This window comes from Lissotriton vulgaris, unplaced genomic scaffold (assembly GCF_964263255.1).
Source record: "Lissotriton vulgaris unplaced genomic scaffold, aLisVul1.2 SCAFFOLD_325, whole genome shotgun sequence".
NCBI lineage: Eukaryota > Metazoa > Chordata > Amphibia > Caudata > Salamandridae > Lissotriton > Lissotriton vulgaris.
Genome location: NW_028243553.1, coordinates 1,316,965 through 1,343,283, shown reverse-complemented (window position 1 = coordinate 1,343,283; position 26,319 = coordinate 1,316,965). Strand labels below are relative to the sequence as shown.

General features: G+C 43.9%; 1 protein-coding gene across 1 annotated transcript in view; it reads right to left on the bottom strand.

Moving 5' to 3' along the window:
• The window catches only part of LOC147668304 (talin-2-like), a 1,432,932-nt gene that overhangs the window by 181,213 nt on the left and 1,225,400 nt on the right, over positions 1-26,319 (bottom strand). The window contains exons 45-50 of the mRNA XM_086948621.1: positions 25,709-25,855; positions 24,230-24,331; positions 20,518-20,637; positions 16,717-16,863; positions 13,998-14,164; positions 1,832-2,015 (exon numbers count right to left, since the gene is read on the bottom strand). Coding sequence (XP_086804747.1) covers positions 1,832-2,015; positions 13,998-14,164; positions 16,717-16,863; positions 20,518-20,637; positions 24,230-24,331; positions 25,709-25,855 — 867 coding nt within the window. The remainder of the gene's footprint in view (positions 1-1,831; positions 2,016-13,997; positions 14,165-16,716; positions 16,864-20,517; positions 20,638-24,229; positions 24,332-25,708; positions 25,856-26,319) is intronic.

The window sequence follows — 26,319 nt, the reverse complement described above, 5'->3', positions numbered from 1 at the left end:
GCCACCTTTATGCCATGCCAAAAATGTGCTCGTAACACTCTGCTGCTCACTGTAAACGTATACTACAAACTACAGGTTTATCAAGACTCCAGCACTGCATGGAGACTCATTTAAGCCTTAATAAAAAAGCGGCCCTCAAATTACAAGCTGATGGTAGAAAAACAAATTCAGCATTGAGGCCTCAATCTGATTGGGAAAGCGGTAACCTGTAAAGCTCTGCAGTATCTAGGGAACATTTTCCTCAACCTGAACTAGCCAGCATGCTATGATTATACAAAATGGGGATTCTGTTAATCCCCAAATAGCAATACTTCAAGTTTGGAGCTAAATGCTGTAGATGGCAGGTACCAAATTAAGGAATGATTTACCAACAAATATTCAACCAACAAAAATCTTGTTCACCCTCAAACAGAGATGAACTAGTACTTGTTAAGACTATAAAGAAATCTAGAAACTTGGCTGAGCACTTACAAGCTTCTTCTTTTATTTTACCAATGTTTATTTTGTTTTTGATTGTTTTATGTTATTATGTAAAGCTTGTCTGCAATTGTTCAGCACCTAAAAGCTGGTTTTCTGGCATTGATGCACAATAAAAATAAAAAACAAAGACAAATTCGAAGCATTTCCTCATTCTAAGCAACAGTAGAGTAAATGGAATATTAATATCTGGGGTTTCGGTCTTTCCTTGCTATTAAACTCTAGGACTGACTTTAAATATATCACAGGAACTAAGATAATATCTAGAGTTTGTCTTTTTGATGAATTTCATAACGCTTGCCCCTCTACAGAGAAAGTACAGGGTACTTGGTGTAACTTGTGCTACAATTATGCACTGCTTAAGACCTCCTATACTACACCACTGATGACATCAGAAATCCATGGAGGTGTAAGTTACACTTAGGACACCTGGTTCACCTGCATCCTGCAAACAATGCCCTAGCAGAAAGTAAACGTTTAACTCGAGTGTTATGGTACAGCTCATTCCAATGACCCAAGTAGGACCTCCCAATTAGCCATTTTGTTCTAAATCAGTTGCCTTTTAATCCTGTCAAAGTTTTAGGAAAAGTTAACAAATGCATAGTCCAATGGTTTGGACCACACAGTTATTTGTCTTGGACTCCATGGCCAATGCTGCTCGCATCGTCAAATGTGGAACTTCCAGGCCTGAATCTCCAAGTGCATTATTGAGATAATGTTTCACATTAAGCCCACTCCATGAAATTGTTACAGATCAATCTGGCAAAACACAATCTCAAAAGCAGCAAGTAGAAGCCTGTAGTTACTAAGGTCCATCTTGCTGCTGCTTCAGAGGATGGCCACTAGATATGATGGCACATTACATTTGTTATATGTTGAGGGGTTGTTACACTCCCCAAGATCTCAATAAACACATTTGCAGATATAGAGGCCTAGCACCAGGGACATGAATCAAACTGAATGGCAGCAGAATTTTTGAGTGCATTGATTAGTTTGACAAAGCAGTCTATTGCCCAGTAGATCAGGCCTGGCGAAATTCATGCAGTTTAGAATAGAAACCTTTTCCACACTTCTTAGTTGAACACATCTTTTCCTATTCCAATTTGTTTCTAAGTCCAAGAGCTACTGTGGCTCCAGAAGCTTTTGTCAGGCCTCCACCAGATATCCATGTAAAGTGGCTTCCAGAAAATGTAAAATTATATCCATCCTAATTATCAATGTAAAAAACAAGGCAATTCATTGTAGATATATTTGTATAGCTCCATGTTTTAGCCCCAACATGTATGAAAATAACTGGGAACGTCACAAAGAGATGGTCTTCATAGCTGAGCAAAGGAGCCCGATGCACACAAACCTGTGTTTCTGGGTCGTCTGATCCTAAGCTGGCAGAGCCCAATTTCACGACTTCCGCAAGCTGCGTAATGGTGGTAGCTGATGACTGAGCTGCTTGGGCAAGTTTGTCCTGGCTCGAGGCCGCACCGGATACCAACAGTTTTGTGTCTTCGACAAGAGCTTTTGCTGTTTTTAGGATGTTCTCTCTGGGGAAAGAGAATTACGACTTTGTAAAACATGTAATTCAGGACTCAGTCATAGCACACATACGAAGATAACAGCATTCAAGCATGATGGAGTAAATCATTGTCAAAAACAGTACAGAGGGCCAAAAAGAGCAAATCGTAGTGTTACAGCAGCTTCCACAGACAACACTGCACCTGTAAGAATTTCATGAAAATATTTCCCAGAAAAGAAATTTCATGGCACATTCTTTCATCACATATTCATAGTCAGACATACCGACTATACTACCAGCCGTCACTTCTTATCACGTTTTAACCATTAAGCATAACAGGTCAATAACAATCGAGTGAGCTCAAATCCACTGTTTACTTCTACACACCAAATATTTGAACCAGAATCAGTGACTGGACAGAAATGTTTCCATTGTAAAAAAAGCTTACTTCAATTGAAGGACCCATACCCCCTGACTACTTAGACTCCAAACTGCCTAGAAGCACTGTTGTGGGTGACAAGGTCACCAAGAGATAATGTAACAAACTTAATCATACATGGACGACTTTTGGATTCTTAGGAACGTTATCGCGGGTGCTCCCAAAGTATTTAGATGCTGGGAACGAGTGTAGAGCATATATCAGGAACGTACAGTGTGTTTATTTAAGGACCCCGTATTGGAGCCTAGTTAGATTATTTAGGGCAGGTAGCGTTTTTGCCTTTGGTGCATATCTCAGGAACCTACAGAATTAATATTCATTAGTCTGGTGTTCTACAACTCCTTGAGACTGGAAATTTTGCTATACAACATATTAGTACATAGGTCACACAGCAATATAAGAGACAAGATGTAAAAAAGTCAGTGTACAATTTGTGACCACTTTTTGCAAATTGCCTCTCACAACAATGAGCCCTAACTCGAAATCTCCAAGCTGTTTAAGCCTCCCAAAACCTCTCATGAAAGAAATGCCTTTGAACAATCTCGATGCAATGCTTACATTTCCCATAGGCCTGCTAATATTATGCTGGGCACGTAATTCCAATTTTACTTCTGAGGTGTATGTATATTCAGAGGTTTCATTTGGAGCTCTTTATAGAGTCACACTGAAGACTGCTGCAAGCAGTTTGAAGGCCTACTAAAGACAGGCTTGTTAGAATGGAGAGAACATACTGCTGAATTTAAAGCCAGTCATGATAATCAGAAACACATTTCCTTTTTTCCTTTGCTAAAAGGACTTAGCTATTAATTAATTGAAACAGTTGCTGTGCACATGAAAGCAAGTATTGATTTATCGACTGCAGAAATGCTGTTAACACTGATGCAGTCCGGTGTGCTAAGTAGCAGGATTCTATGAGCCTGCCTCCCGTACCCGCTGTGTGCAGCTAAACACACAAGGTGATGGATGGAATGTTGCACACTGGAAAAACATTCACCCCCAGTCACAGATCTGGGTTCAATCCATCGTTATTTTGCTCACCACTCCACCCCAGATCAGGCATGGCCATATGCAAATCAGTCTTGACCCTGTGCCTCATGGTAACAGTCCAGCCCGAACTGCCAAGACATGTCTTCCCTGGACCGGAATAAAGCATCCTAGGACCGGTTTCTAGCTATCAGCCATCATCAGCCAGGATAGCTTGACTCCAGTGGCGTAGTGAGCACAGGACCCACGTCTGGGCATACCCTTCCCACATAGGGTGAACAGCAAAACACACAAGGTGATGGACGGCATGTTGCACATTGGCAAAACATTAACCCCCAGTCACAGATCTGGGTTTAATCCATCGTTATTGTGCTCACCACGCCACCCCAGTTCAGGCATGGCCATATACAAATCAGTCTTGACCCTGTGCCTCATGGGAACAGTCCAGCCCGAACTGCCAAGCCATGTCTTCCTTGGACCGGAATCAAGCATCCTAGGACCGGTTTCTGGCTGTCAGCTGTATTCAGCCAGGATAGCTTGACTCCAGTGGTGTGGAGTGCACAGGACCCACGTCTGGGCATACCCTTCGCATGTAGGGCGAACAACAAAACACACAAGGTGATGGCGAAATGTTGCACATTGGCAAAACATTCACGTGTGTAGCAGCAAGCCAGTGAGTTAATATTCTTTTTCTTGTTTCAGAATAGCCGTGCAAAGCCTATCAGTTATTTTTTTATATTCTACCCACAAGTTCAGCGTGGGCATGATAAAGAGGTTTGTCATGTGTACATCCCTCTCCAGTCAATTAGGTTCTGTCTTCTTCAACTTACAAGGCATTGCTGCCAGCTACAGTCTCTGAAGCGCTGGTACTGGGCGAGCCAGAAGAAAAGATGGCACAGTTGTTAGCAGGGGCTGAAACCATACCAATTCATGTGGTGCATACAAATACTGGGACTGGCTGGGTCAGGCCTCCCCCAGCTGCAACTGGCCCATTTAGCTTGCTCATAAGCTTGGCGTAGAATGAGGCATGTGTTTTGGATAACTGCAGACTTTTTCAACAGCATCGTGTATGAGGTGATCAACCTCTTGTCTGCATTATGCTGAAATGTGATAATATTAATCCCAAAAGAGTGGAGCAAATGTGCCCCTCCCAGCACCCACCCCTGTACATATGTAGGATAGTTGAATGAAAAGCATGTACTCAAGTGGTAACGAAGAGTTTGCGCCATATGGAGTCAAAAATGAAATACATATTTCTGTGTTTGAGAATAACGGTCAGAGGCAACTGACCCAACACTTGTGGACTGCTGTAGGTGGCTGGAGGATGACTCCGTGAACACTAAATGCTCAAACTTATTTGCACATCTTTCTACGCCTTCTAGGCAACAGTGAGCCGTGGCATAATGCTGGAGGCTTTAAAGAACCTGGTCTCCTCTGCTTCTTGAAGTGCAGTCCCTCGCTTACTGACCTGGGTGAACTGCTCCTTTTCAACTACCTGCTGTGGTTAATGGTAGTGAGACCTGACTGCTGGGAAGGGGTAAGAGGACGAGTGATGACATGCGTTATTAACAATCTACTCACCAAGAACACACTTACCACAGAACATTGGCTTAACTCCTGATGCAACCCCTCCCGCTTCACTAGCCGGGCGGCTGATTTGAAGTTTGGTGGGTGGCCTTCTGTCTATCTGGGTGGTGGAGAACATCCACCAAACTGGCCAGACACTGTCTGTCATATTTAGAGATCACTGCTGGCCCAATTGTGATCTCTTTGCCTGCAGAGGAGCCGTCGCATGGCAGCTACTCAGAAGGAATTGGCTGTTTGGTATGCAGGCCATCTTTCAAGCAGAAGTGTGCCAAAATGTATGTTTCAAAAACTCAAAAGCAAACCCCAAAGCAGAAGTTTATAATTGAAAAACAAAACACTAATGACCTTCAACACACTAGGAGATTTGTCTCAGTGTGCCAGGGTAATTTTTCTTTTCTTTCCATTCAATAGCTTCAAATTTTATCCTGGTGGTGACAGACCGATAAAACCCATCGGACTGTTCACGTCTAAGCAAGGAAGGAGATCTGATCCCTTACTTCGACGGCCCAAAAGTCATCAGAGTAAGCTTTCAAACAGTGGAGCCAGAAAAGCACCGCCATTAGAAACATGGCAGCGAGTGGACCATTGGTTTTGCAAACAGGGTACTGCATTGTGACAGAGTATCCTGGCTGCCAAACTCTAAATCTGGCCCTGGGTCACGCTACACAGGTGTCCGAAGAAAGAAGTCTATCCCTGGTCCCAGATGCCACGTTCTGGTGTGAATAGAACATATGGCACCTCCATCACCACAAACATGTTGAGGAAGGCTCGACCTATCAGTGTAACAATTTAGTGTCACCACAGTGAAAGAGAGGTAAACTAGTTCCATAGTTCAACAATTACTGAGGAAGAACTCAATTTGATGGTACAGCAGCACCTAAGGCGTCATGGACGTTTTAGTGTCAAAAGGGCGAAACAAGTTACTTACCTCTGGTAATGCTTATTATGGTGGATACAGTATCTACCTGTAGGTTGCTGTAACGGGGTCAGGGCGGGAAGCCGGGAAGACTGGTGGAACCCTGATTGTGCCCCTTCTGCTCTACAGACTGCAACCCGAGGGATGAATGGGAACAGGATCAGACCGAAGAAACATCCACAGGTCCCTTTAAGTGGGCGTATGATGACTGCAGTGAGGCCCCGCCTACTGCCGACGTGGACAGTCCTGGATGGATGAAAACAGGGGAAGCCCTATACGCGGCGTGTGACGTCACCAGCGAGCCGAGGGACAGAGAACGCGAGGAACACCGAACGGAGGAGAGAAGAGACGGAGTAGAAAACGGAGGACGGGAAAACGAAGGAAAGCCAGGAGGCCAACGACCCTGTGTTCCGTCGTGCCACGCTCCCGAGGGAGGAGTGTGGCTTAGCCAGGTACGGCGGCGTTGGGCGGCTTGGGTGGGGAGAAAGAGTGCCCCTTGTGAATAGTATAAAAAGTCCCCTGTGTGTGTTTTTTTCCTCTGTGCTACCCGAACCCCCCCTTTCCGCTACCCGATAACCGTACCTTACCTATTCCTTTTTCCCTCACTCTCACTCCCAGTACGAACACCCATCACTAGTGTGCTTGTAAACTACACCGGTGCCCCTCACTACCACGGGATCCCCTTGGGTGAATACGCTTGTCGGATATAGCGACTAACGGCCTCCCTCTGCCCTTTCTTCCATACTGCTGCACCGGGGAACTGAATCCTGAGGCCGTCCCTTGCCTGGGGTATCCGCGACGCTGCACCTAGAGACCAGACCACTAGGATCAACCTGCATCCCCCTGGAAGCCTAAAGAACTTTCAGCGCTTATTGCCCCGCGTGTACCGACGACCACCACCACGGATAACCTCGAGTTTGCGAGGGAGAGACTAACGTTCCGTACAAAACGTACCATAAAAATAAAACCGAGTTTGAAGAAATATACTGGTCAAGTTACTGTTGAGTCACCTGTTGTCACCACCGAGAGTGTCCCCAGCCCCCCTCCCACGCCTACAGTTGCATAATCTTCTGAATATCCCAATGCAAAAACAATCCATAGAAACACTTCTTTCCAGCTCTCCCACATTGAGGAGTACATCATAATGCCCATGGCTCCGCACACGACTGTGTGTGACAAGTTCTGAGCCATAACATGCCCTTGTCGGCATGTGGACGTCAGTTTCCACCTATTTTTTTCATGCCTTTGAGGTGGATGGGGGGGTACTAGCATCACAAATGCAAAAGCATATGGCAGACTTTAAACCAAAGGTATATATTAATTGATTATGAAAGCCAAAGGTTACAGGGACGTTATTTTTAGGATGACATAACTTGTACAAAACCTGAGATATTCAGCAGTTGTAGTTACCTGAGCTAATTATAACTTACCCTGCCTCTCTACACTGCTTATGACCTCACATATTATATCACTCCTGATATGGTCAATGACATCACTGATGACATCCCTGATGACATCACTAATGACATCATTCATTAAGTGTAAATTTGTTCTAAAAAATTGAGTGTTACGAGAAAAAGTAAACTACATTACTTAAATTAGTATAGTACGTGTCCTATTAATGAGTGATGCTATTTCCAACATATATTTTATAAGTGGTTGTGTGACTGTATGCGTCTGTATGTGAGTGAGTGTCTGAGTTGCTTTAAGAGACTTTTATCTCCTCGCAACGGGTCTCGATACTGCAGAAGACGACACAGGCTTCTACCAAATCTCCACCACAGACTCAGTTAAAACTACATTAAATGGCAATAAAGGCCCTGATGACGAAGAAGAATAATGTAGTACCTCGGTCAACAAATTAGACTTGAGGTCAGTAGATGGAAGAGGCAATTACGTCTGAGCCACCTTTCTGATCACAGAATGGTACGATGTGACCTCAGGTAGAGGAATGACTTTTGGGGACAATAACACCCATTTCAGAGAAGTGTCTAGGCTGCTAGCTACCCCCAGACCCTCAAACTCAGGATCAAGTGATACTATTGCCCCTTCTTTTAAATCTGGAGCTCTTTCATCAAACAAGTACTGTTCCGCTTCCAGAAGCCTCTGCGCTTCTCTTTGAAATCTATGCTTCAACCTAGGCATTGGTGACATCGGTAACAGTGCCAGTGACTAGGGTACCTGCATAGTGGAAGCCAGTGGTACTGGCATCGAGTGTTACAATGCCAATGCAGATCCATCCGACATCGGAGAGGACACGACCGGCGCCAGAGACTCCTGTCGGACTTCTTCTACTGGCAATGGAGTCGCCGTCGGCTTTCTTGGCGCCGGAGGCGGCCATGTTACCTTGGTCATTGGCATAAATGATAGGAATGGGGCCTGCGAATAATGTGATAGAAAACCACTCAAAAAACAGGAAAGCACACACCTGGGACCCATAGGCACACCAGATGGAGCCATTGCCCTGCTAAAAATGTTGTACATAGCATTTAGAAAAATCCAAGTGTTGGCCCCTGGAGCCGGGGAAGATATATACTTCTGATCCTGTTGAGGAGGCAGAGGTAGAACTGTAGGTGGTTCTGGATCCAATTCTGCCTCTGGTTTAGGGCACCCAGGTGGAGTTGGAGGTCTTGGCCTTGAGGGAGATGCAAGAACGACCATTGAAGACAGCGACACCTCACCTCAATCTTTATGAGTCTTCCAATGCAGGGACATTGAACTGGCGGAGCCATCCTTACCCTTCGATGACTTCAAAGAATGGGGAGACTCTGACGACTCCGACCAAGGACAAGACTACCGACAACCTCTCTTCTCCTTCCATGCCTTGGCCTCTCCTTGTCTTCCAGCGCCTTTGGATTCATCTTCTGAACAGGCGATGATGTTGTGGTCTGTACTAAGGCACCAAAGACAAATTCATGAGGATCAGTGATCGTCATCTGAGGCCCACATTCTCTGCAGGACTTGAACCCCGACTTCCTTGGAGGAGACTTTATTTCCTGCAATAACGCTGCAATTTCCTAGATAAAATGTTGCAAGACTCCTACACTATAAAGAGCCTAGGAAAAACCAGTTAGGCATCGAAGGAGTGGAAAATAGTGATCTGGCTTCCGCATTCCAACGAGGGACTCTTCTGGCTCCGATGACATCACGTGGAGTCGCGCGCGGATCCATGGGCATTATCATGTCCTCGTCCACGTGGAAGAGCTGGAAAGAAACATTTCGGTGGAATGCTGGCGCACTGGGATATTCAAAAGGTGTGGAATCCACAGGAATAGATGTACCCATCAGAAAACCCTATTTACTGAATAATTAGAAGGGACAGGAACGAGTCAAATACTAGGGAAAATGATTGTTCGTCTCACTGTTTTAACATCAGTGGTTATTAACACGCATTGAATTTGGCCACTGAGGGTATGCTTTCCCAATCGCTCGGTAGGAGCACACACTTCTTCACTGACCAAGTGGAGTGGTGTGGTGCAGCAGCCAGGGCAGCGGACTTCGGAGCACAGGGTTCAGGGTTCGATCCCTGGCTCCAGCGACAGCTCAGCTCAGCACCATGTGACACTGGGCAATAGCTCACTTAATTTCCACGACGGCCCCCAGCACCTTGAGACCCGAAAGGCAGGCCTGCCAAGTATCACGCACCAGGCGTGACTCTAACACATTTCAGTGTGGTGTTCCGCATCACCACACTGAAATGCATTGTCACGAATATGAAATGAATACCAGTTTCACTCCGCTTTACCAGTGCTGAAACTGGCTAAGTCAGGCTCCTAGCGCCTGCTCTGGTGCCTGTGACACCTGTGCGCCGGCTCTGCTGCTCCCGCCGCTACCAGCACAGACCCAGTAACAGTGGTGGGGTGTGAGCCCACGTTCTGGTCCTGAAAGGAAGTGTCAGCGCGTGATGCGCCAGTTCCCGGCAGGCAGGTGGTTCATGTGCGCGGCAGTACTGCCCTACAGTGTAACAACACGCCCGAAAAACACGGCCGGGAAAACTTTGACGTCACTTTCAGTGACCAATGGCAAGACACTTTTATAATAATTCAGAAAAGGGGGTGGTGATGAACAGAGTGTCTGAATTAAGCAGACCACTCTTCCCCAGTCCAAAGATCAGGGCTTGATCCATCACCATTTTTTAGCTCACTGCACCATCCCAGCTCAGAACTTGGCTATATGCAAATTAGTCTGACTAATTTGCATGTAGCCAGGTTCTGAGCTGGGATGGTGCAGTGAGCTAAAAAACAGTTATGGATCAAGCCCTGATCTCTTGACTGGGTAGGAGTGTCTTGCTTAATTCAGATACTCTGTCCATCACCACCCCTTTTCATAATTATTTTGTCCACCATAAGTGTGGAAGGGTATGCTCAGACATGAGTCCCTTGCTCACTGCACCATCAGGATTCAAGCAAGCCGGGCCGAAGACGGCTGTAATGCCAGAAACCGGTCCCCGGAAGCTTGTTTCCTTTCCAGTATAAGAATTGGCTTGGTAGTTTGGTCTGCCCTGTTCCCATGATGCATTGGGCCAGGGACAGACTAATTTGCATGTAGCCAGGTTCTGAGCTGGGATGGTGCAGTGAGCTAAAAAACGGTGATGGATCAAGCCCTGATCTCTTGACTGGGTAGGAGTGTCTTGCTTAATTCAGATATTCTGTCCATCACCACCCCCTTTTCATAATTACTTTTATAATAAGGCCGTGCCGAGAGCGGGCAGCATTTAAAGTTAAGCTGCAATGTGCACGCTGCTTGCATTACCGCATGGGTGGTACCATGGATCCCATAGGCGGGCCAGGCCCTCTCATCGCCGGTGTTCAGTCGTTTCAATCACCTGCTGCCTGGCAGCCTGTAGCCGAGGGAGCTGCTGGCTTGTAACTTAAACTCATCCCGCGCGTGGATCTTCTCGGACTTAATCAATGCTGTGTAATATAGATTTGAGCTGGCCCGGCTCCGAGAGGTGAGCTTTGTCATTCATGTTCATGACCCCTTTTATTTTAGCATGCAATGTTGCGCCGCCTCACTGTCAGGCTTTCTTCATGTGCTGCTCAACACATGAAAGAAAACAATTTTAACTTGTTTCATTATCCGAACGGGGCACTGGCTGCAGCACCCACGCGGATCTGGTGGTGTTTAGCCTTCGGTTGTAAAAGCTGGCAAGGCACCCCAGTCAGTCACTACTGTGCACTAGTAGTGCAGACATTCCAGGCGAAACCGGGGCGTTTGTTTTTTAGCGGGCTGCCTTACTAAGGCTGTCCCTGCTTCTAAACTTGAGTTGTGTAGGCAGGATGTTTTTTCCCCTTACGTTGCAATTACCAAAGGGCCTCCTGGTAGTCGGTGGAGCGCTCCCTCCAGCCCTCAAACTCAATTTCGGTCCCAAGCAGCCGGTGTGACTCAGAGAGCAGATCATTGTCCACGGAGGCCAGTCCACTCTGCAGCAAAACCAGCAGAGCGACTACTGTGACTGGCAGTGGAAGTTCTCGAAGAGTGCTAAACGATTGTTTAAGAAAACCTAGCACCCTAAATGAAGGCAATCCACGACACACACGCAGCGCCAGCTTACATTTCAGATGGTTTACTCTATATTGCATTCCTGATGATTATTTCCTTTCACCAACTCTTGTGTTTCTGTACATTTTAACAACAGTTAGACCTGAAGTGCTTATGGACAAATTCAGAGACATGTTGGGAGAGAAAGAATGAAAGTGTACAAAGTGAGAAAATGCTGAAGACAGTATGAAGGAGAAACGTGATAGATTGAAGCACTCAGAAGACTGCTTCCCTTCCACACCCCTTAGAAATGTTCAAATCATAGTCTAACATTTTTAGAATTCCATCATTTTGAATTCCATCATTTTAAACTCTAATTCACAACAAAAAATGTATTAATTACTCATGCATCTCATACGTTACACCAACAGGACTGGTGTGTTATAGGGTATGTTGGTTTTTGTGTTGTATATCTGGTTTAGTAATTGTTCTGTGGGGTGGGAGAGATGCAGGAGGGTTAGGATTGTGAGGTGAGTTTCAATATCAAGCTGACCAATGCTATAAAATGTGCTTTTTAGGCTAGTGCGTGGTCATGAATGATCAGACCATCTTCTGAGCAGCAGCAGTGCCTGCCTGACCTTGGTTACTGAGCACTCCAGTCACGCAGTGTGTCTCAGATTCGCGTTTTTCCATTTCTGGTGCTTCCCAGCAGTTGTAAGATCTTCTTAGAGTTTCTTGTTGCTCAAATGGGTGTAATTTCTGAAATGCATTTGTTTCTCATCTTCATTGCTTGATTTTTGCTCCAGAGCAAGTGTCACTCTTAGTCGTTGAAATGTCAATCATAATTAAACTCAAATTATGAAAATGTCACACATAGCAATATGAAACCTTGGCAGCTATGGAAAGGGTGAGTAGTTCGCGCTTTACAAATACGGATTTTATTTACCAAGGAGGTGATCGACACTGAGCCAAACAGCCCCAGTGTCCTTCATAACTAGGATTCGGATCATAAATGCCATTTATCTTTTCGGAGGTCCTGTTCTGATGGTGGGACAGAGTGCGAAGAAAAGTATAGGACGGTGGGTTCCCAGTCTGGAATTTGCAACGAGTATGTAGGTCATTTGCTGCAGACTGCTTACGTCTCTTTTCACATGGCATAAATTCAGATCAATGCAGCACAGACTGGGGCAAAAAATCAACAAAAGCAAAGAAAAATGTGAGGCGCTGGCCTGCGGGTACGATATCGTTAAGTAGCGGGTGTTAGCCCCTAAAAAGGCTGGTGCGCAGATGAATGGACCAAGGCCATGCATGTGCCACGAGGTATATGCGTGATATAATGTTCAGACAGGTTTGAATAGCAGTTTTCACTTCTGCCACTAGGTGTCAGAGTATCCTTACGTTTGGCACAATACAGAAAGACCGAAGATGTCGAAACACCTTTATTTATTTTTTAAGTTAAAATAAAAGCTTGCGCTGAGAAAACAAATGGGTACTTAATAAAAATGAGTAGCAAAAATTAGGGAACTATGTTACTGTATTTGAGATCACAAAAATCTGATATTGGGGACTAAATTGATGAATTGAAGGAGAAACTGAAGACAGTGACAAAATTGCTTGCGACACCAATATGTAAGTGGAAATGCAATTTGTTAAAAAGTACACGCAGGTTTTAGGGCGCAAAACGATGGGCTTTAGTGGGCCTGCTTCAAACCCCGCCCACTTCTTAAAGTCATGGCACTTTGAGGGGCTGCCCTGGGCTTTAAGTAATGCCATGTGGTCACCTGTCCATTGTCGTCCAGATCATGTCACTCCACAATGCTGGGTGTGGTGAGGGCCAGGGAAGTAACGAAGCTGGAAGGGGGTTCCCTGCAAAGTATTTTGCTTATTAATATTTGTGAGTGAATTATTGTCATAGTTTTGCCACAAAGTGTCTTGCCACAGCATTCTTATGTGGACTGTGCAGAGGCTCACAACGCACACTTTCTGCGACTACTCCACACTTCCAGCACATGGAATACATGGTAAAGCACAGACCAGCACCACAACTGTGGTGACACGGCAGACTGACAACAACGCACCCCACAGCACCTCAGCAGAGCAGCCTCCACTTCCCTCTGAAGCTATTTCTCCGTATTAAGAATGAAAAGGAGGGGTGCAGCTGAAAATCAGCAGAGACGATCACATCGATACATCATCGATTTACTTAAAACAGCACTCCTATGTTGCATGTACATCTATTACTGAGATTAGTCATTAGGTCATCTGAAGCTTTTCCTAACTTTTTCAGGAGTGTGCTATGTTCGGAATGTACAGATAGGCCGACCGAACTGTTTGTGGTCCAAGCTTGAATACTCGAAGAAACTGGAGCCGTGGCATCTAAACCCCTCTCCGACCTAATCTGCTTAAAGAAAACAAGATCGTGTATATCAATGTGGGGCCTCTGAGTGAGGAAGGTGGGCACGTGTTACAGGATGATTGGGTGGGTGTGACACCAATATCAAAGTCAAGAGACCCATCAACCACTAATGCCAACAACAGTGCAATGAGAAACCCACTCTGTTCTATTGAGGGCAAACAAACCCCTGTGCATTGTGATGACTGACCTGTGATCTGCAAATGACTCGTTGTTCTCCGCATTGAGCGTCCCAGCAGTGGCAAACATGATGGTGGTGTCCAGATCCGCAATAATGCCCGATACCGAGCTCCCTGCAGTGATGCAAGCCTGGGTGCCCTTGTTTCCAGCTTGAAGGGCAGACAGCACCAATGAAACCTGAGAAGAAAGCAAGAAAAAAGGATTAGAACAGTATCTGCAGAGATCCATGTTTTTATATAATACTGCTCAAGGCAGAGACTTGGTTACATTAGCTGTTTGAATGGGATCTTCAGGTGCATTATATTATTTCCATTAGATGTCACTAAACGCTGCCCAGGCCACTGTGTAGGCACTGGATTCATTGAAGCATGCGTGGGGAGGTCTACTTCAGACCAGTGTCTGAACCTCCATTTAATTATTAAAAAATATACGGTTGCCCGGTCCGAATCTTTACATCTAGCATTTATGGACTTGACGTCCGCATTCGACAGGTTGAACTGGGCGAAACTCTGGGCTTTGCTTAGGGAGATGGGGTTGGCCTAGTATTATTGTCCTTTTAGCCAATCTTCACTCACAGACCTCTGCTTGAGTGCGTTTTTCTTAGGGCGATGAGTCTACGGTCTCATTTCCTACCAGCTATGACGTTAGTCAAGGATGCATTCTTGCCCCTTTATCGCTTACTTTTTATGTGAATGGGTTTGAGTTCGATATATTATCTGTCTGGGCAGATGCCCTAAGGTTGGTGATAGATCTCCTCCTGTTTTTATTATACGTGGATGACAGGGTCCTCATGGCTCGGACCGCCAATGGGTTGGATATACTCTTGGAAAGGTATGTGTCATTTATGGGAAAGGTTGATCTGTCGGTTAACTTCTCGAAATCGTAGTCGGCTCAAAATCCTCAAGAAGCAAGACCTTTATAGTAGCTAATTCTACTTTGGGTAAAGTCATGGCGTACCCTTACCTGGGTGTTTTATTTGATGCTAAAAATTGTTCGAAGCGCTTAGTTGAGGCAAAAAGATCTGAGCTTGTTAAAACTCTTGGGGCGGTTTCTGGTTTTGCACATAGGCTAGGCTCCAGGGTGTCAAGGGACCTTTTAAAAAATCTACCAGGCTAAAAGCATATCACAAATTCAATATGGCAGCAAGGTATGGGGTTATCTCAAGTTGGGTAGGATTACATCGTCTGAGAATAAATTTCTACATCAGATGATATAGGTTCCATCTACTACCCCAGCATTTTAGTAGCAGGCGGAGATTGTCGGACCTGATATCCCCAAGCCCTCTTTTGTGTCGGATTAACATCTGGAGTAGGGATGAATTGAAGTTAAATCAGTCGATCCTTGCAGACTGTTTGGCCCTCGACCAGGCTCATAAAATACAGTGGATAGCCTATGTTAAGGCAGCTTTTGCTTCCATGGGTAGGCCCAACACTAATAAGTATCCCACTTATCTCTCCATGAGGGAGCTGGTGTGTTAAAAGGTTGTTTTTAAACTGCTCAGGTCTGAAGAGAGAGTATCTGGAGCTGCAGAAACCATCAGTTTGGGGTCATATGTTGTTAACAACCGCGCAGGGGTTGGAGCCGGATCTTCCCAAGATTCGTTCACAACAAGATAGTATCTTATTGGCCAGGTTTAGGTTTAATAAACTGCATCATCTTTTGGCATCTCTAAGTGGGTGGGCCCAGTCTGAGGGAAGGTTGCGCAGCGGCGCAATAAGATGTCTCTGCAGGAAACTTTGCATTTTGTAACGTTTTGTTCGTATTTTAGCTAGCTGAGGAAGCGGTTTCTAATTCCTCTGCTGAAACCCCTGAATGTTAACCAAGTTAGGCCAGCCTTGATGTATCTTCAGATGCTTCCCACTGAATGCGCTACTTTGACTGTTTTATCATTTTTGCGAGTTGCTATGGCGTCCAAGAGATCGAGACCGGACTTATAGATGTAGCGTCTGATGTATGTGTGGTTTACCGTATTATTGCCTATCACCACTCTATGTCACTCTTTTATCATTTTAGCGAGCCGATATGGCGTCCTGGAGATCGAGATCTGACCAACAGATGTATTGTTTGGGGGAGGGTGGCTTTAACTATTTCATTGACTATCATTTGATGTTACTTATCAGTAATGGATTTGGTAATGAAGATGCTCTTTGTATTCTTTTATGGTGATTTTATCAACTGAATAAAGACTTATGAGAAAGTAATATTAAACTGTATTTTTTTGCAAAATGAAGACATTGGATAATTTAGAGTTTGGCAGACTGGACACCTTAACAAACGTGGCGATAATCTGTATACCGTACTACAGGTCCAACAGAATAGGAACCACTAGTGGTACTTATAATATAGCGAACGAGATATCCCGCACATCTGTAATGGAGGATCCCATCCACCAAACTCCAAATAAGTCCCATAGTGTGGAAAGGAAGCAAGAACGTGAACTTTAAAAGAAGGAAGCTCCCTTGGTGTATAATGTACAATGCATTTATTTTCAGGGTGTTTCAGCAGAAAAAAGATTGTGTCCATATGTTTTGTGTTTGAACTCGCACAAGTCTCATTGAAAAAAGGTGTGCCCTTATCTTTTACCTTTTTTGTAGTTTGTTGGCTGACATTTTAAACGTAGTGGCCAGAAACCAGATCCACTCAAATAGATGGGGCAAAAGTGATCTGCACTAGCATGAGAGATAAAAGCAAGCTACAGCTGTATGTGATGACCTTGCCCTGCCTCTTACCTTCTCAGTGACAGCGCGAGCGCATTCGATCAGCTCCCGTTTTGTGTAGCTGTCAGTCGGACAGATCTGAAGAGCTCCAGCTTTTTGTACAAGGAAGATGCAGCCGTGCCCCAGGTCCTGGACGCGTGTCTTGATCTGGAATCCAATCTGTAGGAAGCAAATATGAATGATGGACAGCCCAGACTTTAAATATCAGAGAAAGGCGTATGCACTCCCCTGAATGTACCGGGGTGAACCAAACTGGTACCACAGAACATCAAAAGATGGAGCATACTTGCACAATGACGTACTTCTGCACAGATGTGTATACCTGTGCGTGTGCTGATACCTATCATTCGGCCATCTCGAAAACAAAACTGACACAGAATGGGAATTTTTATAAAAAGATTAAACAAAAGCAGAATTTCGTGAAAATACAATACATTTTATCCAGCCTAGTCTTGCGTATAGATCTTAAATGATCAATCCTGGACATTGTCAAAGGCACCTGCAAGGAGACTAGTTGTGCCACAATGGGCAGGTTAAAAGGAAAGCCTAGTGATAGCTAAACAAGCTCAGAGTAGTAGCCTACCAGAATGTTGCTACTATGTTCTACTTGTGTAACTCTCAACACAACCAGAACCTTAGTTGCAATTTCTGGGGCATACATTGGCAAATTTCAACTTGATTGATGTAAATTGTCTTTAAAGGTGAAATCTACATTTTTCGGGTTAGTGCAAAATTGAAAGTGCTCAATTAATTTTCGTTCATATGGAAAACATTTTTCATACTGACACATTTCCACTACAGCACCTAAAATCAGTAGGGTGGAATGGATACTTTCCAAAACTCACTGTATCTTAAAACTTTCTGGAAACGCCTTTGGGAATATTTGCGAATACCAACATTGGTAAGGCTTTGTGGTTATTCACCACGTTGGCAATACTACTTGAAAAAAAGGGAACTTTCACATATATGAATGCAAAATTCAAATAACCAGCATGTTTTCTGCGAAGTAAATGTAATTTTCAACCACAAAAATCCACAGATCTCAAATCGGTCTGTCATTTACAAGAGCACAGACGTTTTCCTCACCATGTAGAACACAGTAGCAAAGACATTAGTAAGAATATGCCTTAACTATAATGGTGTCTGTTCCTATCCTACTAACTTTGAGATCTCAACCAATCAAAGGCGTTCAGGTATCAGAACTAGTCCTGGACAAAATGTAAATTACGCTGGCATAACCAGATATGTAAATATCGTACACACCTAATCAGAACCCAACCATCCTTTTATTTAGAATTTTCGAATCCCTCAAAATGATCACCCTTGATTGTCTGATCCAGTGAGTAGCATCAATGCAAAAGGGACAGAAACATAGAGTAAGTAAACATGCACAGTGGTACAGCTAATTTAGGGAAAGGCAGGTGCATGTTTAGAAGCCTGATAGGCCAACACCGAAGAAGCAAAAATAGAGAACAAAGGGAAAAAAGACTGTGCAAAGACAACCAACTAAAATAGGTATTTAAGACTTAGGGGTGAATAACGATGAAAAACGTCAGCATAGGAGAAAAACAGAATATGAACAACCATAAACAGACCCTACAAAAATCAAAAATAGGGATACACACCAAAAACAAAAAATCTGCAGAGCTAAAGAAGTGATGCACAACATACGTACATGTATAAAAAATGCTTTACGTACACTTATTTGCTCTATTTGCCTTACATTGTATTTTCTTATTTGTATAAGCACTGTATAAGCACTGTCTGCTTTTACAATAGGAGGGTGATCCTCACTTTAGGCCTCTACTTCTCGTGCTCTATTTGAGAAATTACGCCTGCTTTAAGGCACGCAGGCGAAGGAGACAGGTCGACAGGAGCCTGATACTACTCACAATGACGAACAGAAGAGAAATGGCCCAAAAAAGATGGCTCGTATAAAGGGGCCACAAGATTCAGCAGGGAGAACTATGCCCAGGAGAAAACGCGAAAGCCAATGTAGCTGCTTGCTTCTATCCTTCCCTTGGGCCTAACTGTACCCAAGGGGAGGTAAGCCTGATATTGCAAACAGACCATAAAGAAACAAAAAATAGTGAAAAACACTCAACCAAATAATGCCACATGCACAAGATCCACTTTTTGATATGGCAGAGTCGCTGTGTCCAGACCATGCCCGACGGCGCTAGTAAGGTGTGAGATGAAATTATGATACATGGGAGAATATATGATCTTCCTCTGTACCGCACCTTCAATTACCACTAACCAAATGTAGTACTGGATCCCTGTTTGAACTGCAGTTGACACTCAAGGATCAAATTAAAACTGTATATGGGTATAACAAAACAATTGCCCCTCCCTTCTCCCTGTCACCATGTTAAAAGCAAGGGGGCTGTGTTAGGGATTCCTTTGTTCCCAATTGCCAACATGTTTAATTCCCAACAACCTGTCCACTAAGAGCAAAAGGCATTATGCAAGATCTATATCTAGATGGGTTAAACTAATTATTTGTATCAAAAATAGCGTAAAGTGTTTACAATCCATCTATGCAGGGACAGTCACAGATCTTCATGTGTTCATTAATTTTACCTTTTCATTTGTCACCCTAAGTTTGATAGGTATGCCCGGATGTGGGTTCTGTGCTCCTCATGCCACTGGAGTCAAGCTAGTCTGGCAGATGTGGGGTGATACCCTGAAACAGGTCCAAGGATGCTTGTTTCCGCTCGAGGGAGGACCTCGACTGACAGTTCGGACTGGACGTTTCCCATGGGGAGTAGAGTCAAGACTGATTTGCATATGTCCAAACTGGAATGGCATGGTGAGCAAAAAACAAATCGTTTTAGGCCCAAATCTCTGTTTTAGGGATGAATATTAGACATTGTTCAGCATTGCGTCAATTAATTGTTCATTTTGCATTTGTCGTGGGTCCTGTGCTCTCCGTGCCACTGGAGTCAAGCTAGCTTGGCTGGTAAGGGGTGATACCCGGAAACCGCTCCCGGGATGCTCGTTTCGGACCAGGAAGACCTGGCCTGGCAGTTCAGACTCGGCTGTTCCCACGGGGAGCCGGGTCAAGACTGATTAGCATATGGCTGAGCCCAAACTAGAATGGCATGGTGAGCAAAAATGGATTTAGGCCCAGATCTCTGTACTGGAGGTGTATGTTTGACATTGCTCGGCATTCCGTCCATCAATTGTACCATCTGCATTAATATGAGAAACATCATCGTAAAGGAGAGTTGAGAAATGCATGATGCGTAGGAGTAAGTGGTGAACATTAATCAAGAGGATGGCTCACACTAAGTTGCTTGTAAATATTTCTTTAAACATTTAAATGCTTATTATACAGACTGCATGTAACTTGATAAAATAATATTATATAGAGTGGATGCGTAATTCGATGAGAAAGAACTTGGTGAAAAATTATTAATAGCACAAACAATAAATAAAGAGTGAGACTCCACTTCTAGTGTGTCAAGTGAAGCAGGTTAATATTAAATCTAAGGAGAGGTACCTTATGCATTCAACAGAAAGTGAGAGATAATACACCATGGTACCCAGGCAATTTACAAAATTGGTGTTGGGTTTTTGAATTTGTTACAGAAAACTCCTGGTTAAATGAAATAAAAGATTAAATGTTCTGCAGGTGCCTAATACCAACGAGGAGAATTCTGAAGTTAGCATTCCTTTTCAATGCTCTGCCTGCTTTCTTTGGCCAGTCACTTGGATTAAACACCATAATCATGTGTAAAAGACAGGACCACACATTCTGAGGTCATTGAAAAAGAAAATAAGTATGTCGATTAGTTTCATGGGACTGACCTCCACCGGCTCCGCTGTCGCTGCTGCCATTCGCCCTTGAACAGCCAAATTGCTATAATCACTGGTTACCAACGAGGCCAGACCCCCAAGCTCCTCTGGATTTGTAAAGGACTTGCTCATCTGAAAAACAACACAGTGAAAGAAGATGAATAACCAGGTGAAAACAAACAGACAACATTTGAAGTCTTTGTGAAGCTGTCAGCAAGGTACATACATTCAGAAAATACAGATTGGAAGAGGCTGGAGATTTTAAACAATGCCAAGGTGATGGATCACTAGACTAGTAAGTCCATTACAGTGATCTGTTCATAACTTGGAAAGACTCAGCTTTAACTCCCAGTGTATTCCACTCAGCCACACATCCTTTTGCGGATGATTAAATTAGTACCAGTGAGTTGGATAATAAAAACACTTAATCTGCAATTTTAAACAATCCATTGAGTAGATTTTAATATCACTTGAGGGAAACAAGTATATGACAAATGCCATGCTCATATGACATGTTACAAATGTGCTTAAGGTACATTATAGGAGGCTGAAACAACTGTAAAACTGTCCCCTGAGGGTTTGAAGGCGCTGGAGAGTGTAGGTTGCTGTAGTGTTATGCTGCTCATTTGCACAGTCAGGTCCTGAGTCCCTTCCTGAATTAATGGAGCAATGAGGTGGCCCTGAGGTGCAGGAAGAGGCTGTTGCAAGCCTTGGCTGTCAGGTGTGAGAAAGAGTGTCCACGCTGTTGCCACACCGGATCCGGAGTGTGTAAACGATGAAGAAGGTTGTGGATCGCAGGTTTTTGGTTGGTCGGTGGAAGCTCATGTGTTGTTGATCTATGCTCGTCCTTCGCCGTCCTTGTCAGCTGGGGTCATCATCTTCAACTGGCATCTCTTCTGAATCAGGAGACAGTGAAGTTTCTTGAGGTGTGTTGTGTGTCCATTTGTGGAAGTCGAGGATGAGTCAAGCCAGTGTGTTCTGTATTGTCTGCAGTCTTTTCAGGAGGCATGCCATGATTCCTACATAGAGTGTGTTTCCGTAGTCCAGTCTACTGGAGACGAGGGCTTGTTTGACGGTCCTTCTGGTCGGGACTGGGAACCATCTGAAGATCTTGCGAAGCACACGTAGGGCGCAGAAGCAGGCAGATGAGACCGCGTTGACTTGATTCTTCACAGAGAGCCTGCTGTCCTGTATGAGTCCGAGGTTGTGGGCATGATCTGTAGGGGTGGCAGTGAGCCGAGCACGGTGGGCCACAAAGCATCATTCCATGGTGAGGTGTTGTTCCTGAAGATGAGAAATTCCATCTTGTCTGTGTTGAGATCGAGACGGTTTTCCTTCAGCTATTCTTCCGGAAAGGTATGAGGTGATCCATTTGAGGGCATCTCCCTGGATTCCGATGTGGTGGAGTCGGATGGTCAGGATGTGGTGGGATACGGTGTTGAATGTGGCTGAAACTCTATGAGGATGAGGGCTGCTGTTTCTCTGTGGTGCAGGGGGGCTCAGATGCCGTTGGTGGCTGCGATAAGGGTTACTTTGGTGCTGTGGCTGGCCTGGAATACTGATTGATAGGGCTCTAGGATGGAGGCTGTTGTGTTCCAGGTTTGCGGTGAGTTGCTGGTTGATGGCCTTCTCAAGAACCTTCGCTGGGTAGCGGAGCATAGAGATGGGCGTGTAGCTCTTCAGATCTGCTGCATTGGCAGAGGGTTTCACTAGTAAAGGAAGCTCTATTCTTTCAACTCTTCCCAGGTGTGTTACATCATTTAATTATGTATGTGCTCTATGGTCGTATGACCTGCAGTGCTGTCAGAGTTCAGGTACCTTCACGCCCTGGTCTTGAGCATTTCCACAGACCGGAGTATAATTTTGGATTGTTTTAGTTAGGCCATGAATAGTGTAGCTGTGGGTAATATGCTGATTCTGTGTAATTGTGTTGCAGTGGTTAGTGTTGTTTGGTTTGTATACCCAACCATCTTTAACTATTTAAATAAGTGCCATCTGGTAGTGTAAACTGTATGCCATCCTGTTAGGGTCTGCAGAGCCCTATAACCCATGCTAGCTGTCCTGTGTTAGAGGGTGCTGTGTTGGTATTGTTTAGGGGTGATATATTTGTAGTAACTGACTCCAGGTAGCCGTAATGTATTTCAAGTAGATGTATTGAGTTTGTTACAAGAGGAAGAGTTGTAGAGTTGCAGCCCCACCAGGAGCAGTCTTCCTGCTGCTCAGCCCATACTCCAACTGACACACTCAAGCATCCAGGCACCCAAACATTCCATTCAAGACTCTCACACCAACATTCCATGCACCACATTCACACTGGCTGAGAAGCTAGGAGGTAAGTAACCAGATACATATAACACAGGTTACTACAATATTGTTTTCAGATCTCTTCTTAACTGGATGACATTTTTTTTTTAACATTTATACAATTGTGACAGGATGACCAGAGATTTATAACAGGGGATGTCACTAGCCAAATAATCCCACAACAGATTACGTGGAAGCTGTGACAGTGAACGGTTGGAATGCTTATGTCAATTAGTAGTAATATAAATCTATTAGCCAATATACCAGGTAAAAATTAATAAGATCTAAGATCTATTACCACGCCATCTTTTGCTCATTGGTCTGTATACAGCAATATAGAAAAACTCTGACTGTGTGTATAAATATGTGTCTTCTTGCTGAACTGTAGGCAAAACTAAGCCTCTTGAACAAACTAAGAAAAGGACTCAGAAAAAACATCTCCATTTGCCTTACACATTCTAAGTAAAAAGAAAAAAAACAATCCCACTTTATGAAGGTGTATAGAGCAAGGCCCTAGGGCATGTAAAGGGTTAAAAAAAAGACCAATTTAAATGATTAGGGTACCCATGGTTACTGTCTCACAGTGGTAAACACTCACGCAGGAATTGTTTTGCAAGACACCATCAAGGGTAAAACATTCTGAACTGGAAAAATGTCATGCAGTGCTTGCATATATCGGGCTCTAAGAGCAAGTAATTAGTTGTGCTGTGATGTGTGTGTAGGACTGTAGGCTGTTCACTGAATGGCGTCCCAGGTGTGCTTGTGTGTAGGACCATAGAAATGCTATATGATCCGGTGGAATTCCCAGTGAGGGGAGTTATGTAGCTTTATGTATATTAATCTCTATGTGTGACCATAGTTTGCTCTTTAGTTTACATTGCTGGTGCATGTCACCCATAAAGGGCGCTAGTCTAAGAATCTAATTACAGCCTGGACACACCATAAGAGCACAGGATGAAAATCAATACATCTGAATGCAGAAGTATAACTAACATGAGAGCAGCACAAATCCACTTTGTGGGAGTACTGATTGCAGTACATGCATTTTCCACCAGCTGTATTTACACTAATGCAAACAATTCCCACTGTAAGAAACATTGCTCTATGAAAAGGAGGGCCATTCAGTGCCATAACACAAAGGCACTGCAGCTCTGGCTTTAAAATGATCAAAACCAACACCCAACTGGTTTTCACAAGTGAAACGTTGGAGTATAGCTATCTGCAAAGTACCACTGGGGTAGCCACACCACTCTATTTCATCACACACATACAAACCTTTACACACTTACACTACAAATGTTTGAGTGTACCATATTCCACATACATTGAAATATACAGAGCCATGTTAACACCCACCCTATTATTATGCCCTGAATACAATGCATGTGCTTTCACAAAACAATGAACAAGGTTTACCCACCATCTCATGGGCAGTCACAGCAATCGCTTTTGAGTATTTGACCACAGTGGTCTGGTAATCCACAAATGATCCTTTGGGCTCTGGAGGGGTTCCTTCATCCAACTGAAATAGGAAGAGACTGTTAAATGTGAACCACAAAGCAATGCTAGAACACAAGACTAAATAAAGGAATTGCAAAGCATTACAAGTTGCGCGTCCTATGCCATGGCACCATGTACGTGTTGGATTTGCTTTGTCTAAAGCACTTTCGTCACCTGCCATGGACAAAGCTACACATCAGCAATACATATTTTTCATTACATAATGTGAGAATGACAATACGATTAGTAAAAGAGTGATTACATTTTCATGGTACAATCTGTCATACTCTCTACCTACCTACCTACTCTACCTACCAGGGTTAGGCAGTAGGGATTGGCATTTCAAGAATCAGAAGTTAGTGCCATTGCTTTTCAAAAACATACATCTGCAACTGATGGCATACAGCATAGGCAGAAAAAAAGTGACATTCTTCATTTATGATGATGTGATGTTAGAAACAATATATCCCAGGAACCCTGATGTGGTGGTGATAGAAACACTGAAGCCAGAAACTACTCTCCCTCAGATTTGTATGGTTATACTGTGGCAGTTCCAATCAGACCAGTGAAGGTGCTACAGCAAGATTTTAGTTTATCATCTAGAGGAGAATAAATGTCTCTTCTCCAAATCAATCTAGAGTAAAATTACAAGGTGTATGAGAGTCTACTAAAAACACAAATCTGCTATCCCAAATCCACCAAAGGCATCCATATGCATTTTAACACACTACGTTCGTAAGGGAAAAATACATAGAGGCAATCATTATTAAGGAGGAAAAGGTTTGCCTCGCAGGAGCAGAAGATGCCCATTCACAGGGATAATAAACAAACAGTGAGTCCAGCAAAAGGCGCCATATAATAGGTAATACTCAAGAAGGTTGGGATGCATTTACTGGCACAGAGGTGTTGCCTGACGACAAAGCACTGTTCTGTCGTAGTGCGCTCTGATGTGCAAGATGCAATATTCACTTGTGAAAATGTCAGCTACTTCAAAAGATTATTCATCTGGCATCCCCCGATTATCCTAAAGAGAACTGTTCAAAGTTCGGAACTTCAAAACTAAGAGTTACAGCGCACAACATCCCTTGTAAAATACCTGAAAAACACACAATAGTAGGCTGTAAAACAGACTTTAGACTCCTTGATGGGGATCTATAAAGAGATTTTAAAAAGTCACAGTGGGTTAAAGGTTGGATGGGCATTCCAAAATCAAAAGGTCCGACATTTAGACTGTTTATAATTGATATTTTTGGATTAAATCTCACTTATTTTGATTTAAGAGAGCTTCTTTGTGAGCATTGTGCATATTATAAGCATCAAGCATATTTTTTTATTGCAACAATGTTCCATAAACAAAAAAAGAAAATCAGGCAAAAAAAGCATACATTTGAAACCTCACCTTATTCATCGCTTCGGCGATGGAGTCCACCATACCTCCCACCATGCCCACCTCACTGGCTGCTTCATTCAGTGTCACCATAAGATCATCCACCGCCTCCTTCATTAACTGGGCTGCCTCCGTTATTGCGTCATGAGTGTGGGAAGCCTAGGAGTGGGGAAATGCAAAAAAGAATGAATGAGCCTGTGATTCAGTTCAGCAGACAACTTTCCATGGTGGTAAGGAGGGAGCTTGGGGCCTGAGATGGTGGCTCGATTCACCCCTTCCACTTTATTTTATCACAGACTCAGTCTCTAAATGTTCAACAAGTAGGTAAATAAACTATAAACCAAGTGACACAATGGTCTGTACCTCAAATGTAATCCAGCATCTTTGGATAAGAAAATGATGTTATTCATGGGACCTCACTCCTGACATACCAAATGCAATCAATGTTTATGGTTAAAAATTATAATTGACGTGTGCATCCATCTGCCTTTAACCACATCGCTGCGGCGGTTATTTTTGCGCTGCGCTGCTTTTTTCCAAAAGCCGCGTTACATGACGAGCTCAGCTCGTCATCCGCACACGACCACCGTGGCTGATGACGAGCTGAGCTCGTCATCAGCATC